General features: G+C 26.8%; 1 protein-coding gene across 5 annotated transcripts in view; it reads left to right on the top strand.

Annotated features, from left to right (window-relative positions):
• Positions 1–9,207, top strand: part of LOC105844855 (uncharacterized) — a 40,298-nt gene that overhangs the window by 15,027 nt on the left and 16,064 nt on the right. For 3 of the 5 annotated variants that reach the window (XM_065807646.1, XM_065807648.1, XM_065807649.1), the window contains exons 3-5: positions 5,644–6,156; positions 7,384–7,441; positions 7,568–7,730. In XM_065807646.1, coding sequence (XP_065663718.1) covers positions 5,644–6,156; positions 7,384–7,441; positions 7,568–7,730 — 734 coding nt within the window. The remainder of the gene's footprint in view (positions 1–5,643; positions 6,157–7,383; positions 7,442–7,567; positions 7,731–9,207) is intronic. The other 2 variants (XM_065807647.1, XM_065807650.1) reach the window with 1 other exon arrangement.

Below are 9,207 nucleotides of genomic sequence, written 5' to 3'. Positions count from 1 at the left end.
CCAATGGGACAAGACAAGTAATAAATAATGATTCTTCACGCTTTAAATCTCTGTTAATGTCGGGTTCTGATAAAACTTGTTTATAAATGCTTTGGCCAGTAGCACCGTCAAAACCAGCCTTACACGTTAGTGTCATTGTTTTTATTGCTTTGTCGTTCAATATCAAGTGCCTTAGCACAGGTTCCTGAACTGCACAGATTCTTTGCAAAGTATGAGTCATTAAATCTTTTAAAGGAACTGAAGCTGAATAGTCCTCCACTGTTATGTATGCAGGATAACATTTCAATTTTGCATCTCTGACATCATCGTAAGCGGGGTAGATGTTATATTCTTTCTCCAAGGCTCCGCTTCTAATCAATTGAAAGAAAGCTTTTGTCAGACTTGCATCAATTATTAAAGCCAGTGCTTCGTCTGCTGAATATTTAGTTGCTTTATCTGTATTTGATATATTTAAAACATTCTTGGCAGCAATAACAACAGATTCATCTCTAAATTTTTTATTAGCAGCAAAAAATAATTCATTGGATGAATGAGATTCAATTAAACAAGATACACGCCGTTTTTTAGTTTTATTAGAACTATTATCAAATGCAACTGGTTTTCGACCACGTCTACTTTCAGTTGGTTCATTGTCTTTTTTTCTGACAATTAAGCCAGTTCACAAACTTCATTAAGCCAATTCATTTAGCCAGTTCACAAACTTCTTTTCAAAATTTTTCACAGTATAGTTTGCAGATTTCCACTTTTTTTTATACAAGTAAACAAATCGTTAAACAGCATGTCTAAAATCAACTTCTTTAAAATCAGCAAATTTAGGCTGAATAAATTTTAATATATCTTCAGTAATATTTTGTTTTGAAATACTAAGATTGTTTTTTTGGAGAAAATTATGAATGTCTAAGTTTAACAAAACCATATCTAAATAATTATTGTAACAAGTATTTTGTATTTAAAAGTAAAATGTTATAATATATATGCCGCCTGGACTACTAATACTTGTTAGTAATTAAGTTACTACAAGTGTTAGTAATTTAAATTAAAAGTAATTAAATTACTGTCAGTGTTAGTAATTAAATTACTAACAACTACCGAAAATATGTTGTTGCTATGTTATGCAAAGTAAGGTATCCATAGTAACCAAAAAAAGTTAACCTCATAAGAATTCTGAATCTCATTTTAATACATACCCCCAATATTGTGTATTTAGCGCAAGTAAAATACTGTTAAAACAACGTTAATGTAAAAATTAGTTGTTGCTATGCAAAATTTAGTACCATAGCAACCAAGTTAAAACATACATAAAATCTGAACGGGGATTTAAGGGGAAGAGCAATCAATTAAAACTCGATTGAAGCATCATATAGCTCAAATAAATATAAGACAACACATGGCAAATTGTGGTAATTATTAGTTATTGTGCGGCAAAAAATAAGTTTCTTAAGAAATTTTTTTTTTTAATCTGTGATTTTCAAAGTATAACTGAGATAACATGCTATGACAAATTTATTTCACACATTGGTTTTTCTTATCTCTAAATACTCTAGAATAATATGTACTAATTTTTTGTTTCAAAAACGTAGATGTAATTGAAATATAACACAACGTTGATGTCACCGTTAATTACTTATTTATAATTTTTTTATTTTTTTATTTTATCTCAATATTCAAATGCTTAGAGTCCTGGTAACTAAGGGATTTAATATAAATAAATTATCAATAGATTTCTCCTAATATATGTAGATACTAAAATTAAATAGGTTTTCAAGATTAGACAACTAAAATTTTTCCCATTTTGTCCACCTACTGGCCCACTGTGCGCCGGCCGTGTAGATTTGTTTATATAGCAAAACATTGTAGATAGTTTTTTTACTGACAAAATAAATAAACAAAATTTTAACGTTTTTAAGCTGAAATATTTTTTTAAATTTATATTCGGCAAATTTTTGAGGATTCTGAGGTCCTGAGCAGTGTTTAAATTTGTTTTAGTTTGGATACTAATTCAGCATGAATTTTTATTCAAAAAAAAAACTAGTAATGATCTGAGTGCAATCTCAAGTGTAGCCGTGTTACAGTGGTTTTGGTTCTGGCTCAGAACCAATAGGCCCGAGGTTTGACCCCGGCTCTAGCCCAATAAGAGACATTGGTAGTAAAAGAGGCCTGAACTTCTTAGTTACATGCTCCTCCGTGGTGTTCTGTTATAAGACCGTTAGGACTTCTGGAAGCACGTTAATAACCAAACTAAAAAAAAAAAAAATTTTAAATCCATTTTCAAAAGATTCATTAAAAATATTATCATTATAATACTTTTTATTTGAAAAGCTAATATTGTAGTTTTTCTTTTTAATTTACTTATTATTTAATTTTTTTTTTTTTAACATTATATTTTGCCGTTTAATAAATATAACAGTTTCCATAAATTTACAATTAAGTTAATGGCCGGAGCAAAAAGAAGGCATTGATTAGCGTTATCGCTGAGCACCGAGTTACAATTTATAATTTTTACAAAGTTGTTTCAAGAATATATAGTATAAAAGAAAAATTGAATGAATGTTTACAAAAAATATATTGAAAATAAAGTAAGATATCGTTTAATACATAATATCATAAAAAAACTGGGTAAAAGTAAAAGTGAATATATAATATATATATATATATATATATATATATATATATATATATATATATATATATATATATATATATATACACACACACAAAAATAAAAAGCGAGAAAATGTGATTTTTGATAATGATTATTGTCAAAAAATTTTAACCTTTTTTTAATGATTAGAAGGAATAATTACCTTATTTTTCAGTTTTTAAATTATATATCTGATCTATTTTTTAAAAAAAGACTTTTAAAAATAGATCAGATATATAACATAAATCTGTGTTCAATAAAAACTGTTTTGAATCAGTTTTGAACTAATGTTGAGATTGTTTTTTTTCCGGAAACAATGTTTAGAAATCCTTTTCACAAAAGTGGTCCGCAATTCTGAATTGAATAAGAATTTTGTTTAGAATAAGATTTTGGTATAACAAAGTTGTTTGCGGAAAATCTTGTAGCATATTTATGGTGTATTTCTTTAAAATAAGTTTCAAATATTTTGGGGGACAGTCCATATTTTGTTTTATACATGAACTGTAGAACAAGATGGATACAAAGTTTGAAAATATTTAGGCACCAATTATACGTAAAAGGTTCACAAGGAATCACTCTACCAGCTCCAAATATGATTCTAACAGCATGTTTTTGCTTGCTATAAAGTTTTTTTTAGCTCAGTGTGATTAGTACTTGCCCACATAATGTTGCCGTAAGTTAAGTAACTATGTATAAACGAAAAATATAAACTTTTTAAGGACTTAAAATTTAAAAGTGGCTTAACTCTATAGATCATGCCAATGTTTTTTGAGATTTTTTTTCTTTAGAATTTATATAAAATTTCCAAGATAGATTTTCATCAAAGTTCACACCTAAAAAATTTACAGATATTTGCCTTTTGATGTTGGTTTTATTCATCAAAAGATTGGGAAGAATAAGTGGTATTTCTTTTGTTTCGCTTGGTTTGTAGAAAAGAGAAAATTGAGTTTTTTTAACATTCAAAGACAATTTGTGGCATACAAACCATTCATTTACTTTATTAAATTCTTCATTTACTACTGTAAAAAGCGTTTTAATATTTTTGTGAAAATAAAAAAGATTCGAGTCATCTGTGAATAAAATAAAATTTAATAGGTTTGATGTTGAAGACAAATCATTTATGTATAGTAAAAAAAGTAAGGGTCCAAGTATAGAACCCTGCGGGACACCGCAATTTACAGTTTTTTTGGTCGTTTTTAAATTTTCAAATTGTACACATTGTTTTCTGTTTGAAAGGTAATTTTCAAACCAGGTTAAGTTTGTCTACTTTATTCCGTAATATTCCAGCTTTTTTATTAGAATGGAATGATTCACTGTATCAAAAGCTTTCGACAGATCAATGAAAACTCCTAACGTAAAACAGTCTTCTGTAAATTCACTAACTCTACTATTGCGTGATTTGTTGAATGTTGTTTTTTGAAAGTAAATTGCTTACTGTGTAACATGTTGTTTTCAGTTAAATGATTATACAGCCTATTGTGCACTATACGTTCAAGCAATTTCAAGAAACAAGATAAAACAGATATAGACCTGAAATTAGAAGGTTCTGACTCATCTCCAGACTCTGTTACTTTTTAAGCTTAGTAATGCAGTCCGCAACTTAAGTATATCTAGCTTTGACTTATTCATTTTTTTATTAGAATCTGTTAGATAAGAATCAAATGTTGAAGAAGTTTAAGGAATTATGTTAAATTCTTCAGCTGTTAGTGCTTTATCATAAATTGATTCACCGTCTATTAAAAGTTTTTTTTGGCAGGGGGTTATTTTTATATTTGTTTTGTCCAATTATTTCTTTAATATCATTCCAAGTTTGTTGAGTATTTCCATTTGCATTTTCTAGCAATTTCGAATAATATAATTTTTTAGAGTATTTTTTGATTTTTTCAAATATATTTTTATAGTTTTTATATTTTGCTTCGTTTGAATATGTTTTTTTTTAAAGAAATTTTTTATAAAGTTTTTGTTTTTTTCTTGACGATTTTAGTAAGCCTTTTAATAATTAATAAAAAAGTTGCACCTTATTTAAATAATCGATGTAAAAAAGTTTTTTTCTTATAATTTTATTCAAACAAATTAAATAATATGTAATTTTATTACAATACAGAGCTTTTTGTGTTTATAGTTAGCAATTAATGTCATGTTAGTGTCTGAACAGAGCTGTTTGTATTTATAATTGGTGATTAATGTGATTTTGTTGTCTTATAAATCACATTAATCTTAGTTGTCAAGTTAGATTAAAATATTTTATCAATAATGACAAAGATCAAATGGTTTAAAATTAATGATTTAAAATATAGAACCAAAATATAATACCTAAAATAATAGTAGTAATTGTTTTTGAACAACGACCAAAGTTACAAAATCATTTTTTTAAATTTATTTAAAAAGCAAACATTAAACGTCTAAGATAACTTAAAAGACTTTGAAAGTTCAGAACGAAATAACATCGTACGTAGGCAATTTTCTATGCAAACGAAAATGAATTTTTTGTGCTGTCAGAAAATATACATAGTTGTATTGAGTATGCAGAGGAACCATTATATACGTTTCTGAAAAGTGAACTCTGGTCATTTTTCCATACTGCTCTTCAATTACTTATTATAAATAATAAATAGTTGTTAACCTTTAGTTTTGTTCAAAATAATTTGTCCTAAAAAGCAATGTCTATAAATGATTTTTATGGACAAACTTCTTTATCCGATTTGTTCTTTATACGTTTTGTTTGCTAAAAATTTATGAATAAACTCGTTTAATATTAGACGATAGTTATTATTATTTTAATACTTCAATAGTTTTGTCAAGTTCATAATATATAATATATAATATTTAACAGATCTTAATATAATATTAGGTTTAACTTGTTACCGAAAGATACTTTAGTATCAGCTACTAAACAATAAGTATTTATGTTCTAAGGAATGGTAAATTTGTTCCTGCAAGGGGTTGTACCTGCTAAAATGAAATTTTATTTATAATTTTAATCTAATAACCTTAAACTTTAGAGTCATTTGTTATGAAAGAAGAAAGAGTTATAAAGGCAAATAGTCTTGCGGCAACCTTAAAAACTTTGCCTAAAGAATACAGTATATCTTTCGAAGTTAACGTTAGCTCGTTTATTACGAATAATTGGACCAACATTATTCATTTTACCATAAAAGAAAACAATAACATGTATGGAGATAGAACTCCAGCTGTTTTTTTTTATCCTTCTAAAATTGGAATAATGCAAATTTGCGCACCAGTTAATGGTAGCAAAAATTATGCAATTTTGTCAAATGAAATAAAGTTATTAGAGTGGACAAAAGTTACTATAACTCAGCTGTTAGTTGATGGTCACTATAAATACTCTATCCAAGTTGCTGGGATGACACTCTATACAATAACAAATTATGATGCAAGAGAGTTTTCTAACGTTAAAATATATGCAAGCAATCCGTGGCATATTGCACAACCAGGATTTTTACGAAATATTATAGTCAAAAATGCGTGTGCAAGTAAGTACCCTCTTGTTGCATGTAAGTACCCTCTCTTTGTGTCTGATTTTCATAATTATCTTGTTTAATTTGTTTCTTTTATTTTTTTAGTCACGTGTGGAGATGTAGTCCACATTATTTTTGTTTTTGTTTATTTAATTTTGCTTTAGACTTGCATTAATTAGATTTTCCTTAATTGAATATTAAATTTAATTTATTAGTAATAAGTTAATTTATAAATTGTAATTAATTAGTTCTTTCTTATTTACTCTATATTAATATAGAATGCTCAGTGCCATGGCTACTGGATCCAAGCTCCCTCTCCCTAAAAACCCATTATATGGCCCCAATATCTTGAAAATATTTTTATTAGGTAGTACTAAAAAAATAAATAAACGAAAAAAAAAAGGTTCCTTACATTTGCAAAAGAGCCCTAAACTTCCAAACGGGCTCTCTAAATTTGCTTCTTCTCCCTGCCCCCCCCCCCATCCTCCTACAACCATTACCACCACTAAGGGTATGTGGGAGCCTAGCCAAGGCACTGAGAAAAAATACTAATCTAACTGATTAATTAGATCAGTATTTTTTAAAAAAGTAAGTTCTAATCCTGATTCAAGTTAGTCTACACAGTTAGCTTTAAAAGGGGTATCTTGCATTAAAATTATACCAAATTAAAGCTTAGGAAAAAAACCGGCATGAAGTGGTTACAAACACCCAATTCGCAGGCAAAACAATGCATGATTCTTTATTTCTTTTGTACGAATTAGTGGTCTTATAACAGTTGCTGCTGCTATGGAGCACTTTTTTAACATTTCAGACATTTTCATGGAGATACCCAGAAGAAACAGGATATTTGACGTAGTCAAAAAACTGACTTTGATAAAACTAAGGCTCATTTTAACTACTACTGACTGCTGTTAAAAAACTGATTTGAAACATTTTAATGCAGATTTTGTTAATTTTTTTTTATCAAAATAAAAATGCTGTGATAGACTTTGTATATGAAAATATTTTGTTATTTAGTACAGGAATATAGTTTTGATTTAATGATTTTGTATCATTTGTTCACTGGATTTTGATTTCAAATCTTTGTTCACCGGATTTTGATTTCAAATCATTTTTAAATTCATTGTGTTTTGGATCAGGATTTTGATTCCAAATCATAAAATTAATTTTATCCAACACTACAAGTATGTTCTACAAGCATATTAAATTCTGGCGTAAGTTTAAAAATAAATTCTTTAAGAATAGTACTTTTTATAATCTTAGCGAATAACTTGTACTGTAAACCTTTGCTAAAAGTCAAATTTGATGGAATACTAAGCAAGTAAGTAAACTTATTAAATATTATATATTAAGAAAATTTGTAATATAACTTTATAATATAACTTTGTAATATAACTTATAATTTGAAATACACTTTTCAAACATCAAGATGTTTTATTATTTTTAGACTATTATTAAATCTGACATTTCAAATTGACTACGCCTATGAACCCGGTGAACAAGCCGTTAATCTTGACTGGGAGTATTTTTTACCTTCGTATGTTAAGGTGCTGTCAGAGTCAGAAACTGTTGGTTTTGTTAAAATTAATTCCACTCGATTTAAATATAAGGTGTTATGTTAATTTCAAAAATATTTATATATATATATTTAAGAGATTCAATTACATCCTTTACTAGTATTAGAACAGACTAAAAGACTCTGCCACCAAGAAAGTTTCCTTTACATTTTTCTCTGTAAAATGTCTGGCCAATTTTAAAGATTATTTTAAAATACAATTTTAAATTTAAAATAATAGGTATTTAAACATCAGCTAAACAATTGTAATAAAATACTAGACTTTTATAGTCTTTGTTTGTTATTATAATTTTACTTCTTTAAGTTGAAATGGGTAGATATAAAAGAGAATATAAAAAATGGAATAATGGAAATGAAAAAATAAAAAGCTGCAGAAGTATTACAAAAAGTTTTAAAGATTTTCTTTAAAAGAAAAGACTGCAGAATTTATTAAATTCTTAAACTAATGAACTTCTAAAATTAGTGATTATGTCACAAAGTTGAATACCGGTAATATTGTAACCATTATGAAAAAGACTGTCAAAATTTAAATAGTAAATTTGACAAATATAAAATTTTCCCTTTATTGACGTTTGTTGATTTAAGCGATTGAAGAAATTTACACATTATTAGAGCTTAGCGGTAGCTTGACTTAATCCGCGCCTCCGCTACATGCGGTCTCTCCGGTAGCAGAGTTGCCGAAGAGCTTTTTTTGAACAGATGGTAGCGGGCTAAAGTCTATAGAAAAAAAAACCCAAAATAAGGGAAATGAAAGTGAATTATTGGTGTTATCAAAATAATTTTAGATTCGTGAAACTTGATTAAAAGATTTTAAAGACAAGTCATGTGCGCTTCATACAAATGTCTACAACTAGCTCAATTGTATACTGTATTAACAAATAATTTCGTTGCTTATTAGGCGTCTATTGTCTTATTGTTTTAGACTACATTGCGTCTAGACTTTTCTCTTATCTCTTTGAGGTTAATTTTTATATAATATTGAAATTTAAAGAATGCAAATAGCGGAAAAGCTGCAAGTTTCTTTTAGTGAAAAATTTTAGTGAAAAATTATATAAATATTATAATTTATATAATATAAATTATATGTATGTATGTATGTATGTATGTATGTATGTATGTATGTATGTATGTATGTATGTATGTATGTATGTATGTATGTATGTATGTATGTATGTGTGTGTATGTATGTATATATATATATATATATATATATATATATATACATATATATATATATATATATATTATATATATATATATATATATATATATATATATATATATATATATATATATATATATATATATATATATATATATATATATATATATATATATATATATAGATATATATATATATATATATAGTTTTTAGATATAAAAAAGTTAATTGTTAAATTTAAAAATAAACGCAACTAATTTTGTATTTCAAAAAGTAGCAGTAGAGCGTTAACCGTTTCTGGTTGTCAAAGAAGCAGAAGGTAGCGGTAGCGCTTTTGATTGTTAGATAA

Source organism: Hydra vulgaris, chromosome 10 (genome assembly GCF_038396675.1).
Source record: "Hydra vulgaris chromosome 10, alternate assembly HydraT2T_AEP".
NCBI classification, from domain to species: domain Eukaryota; kingdom Metazoa; phylum Cnidaria; class Hydrozoa; order Anthoathecata; family Hydridae; genus Hydra; species Hydra vulgaris.
Note: the sequence above shows the minus strand (reverse complement) of the source record. Positions and strands in the feature narration are given on the sequence as shown.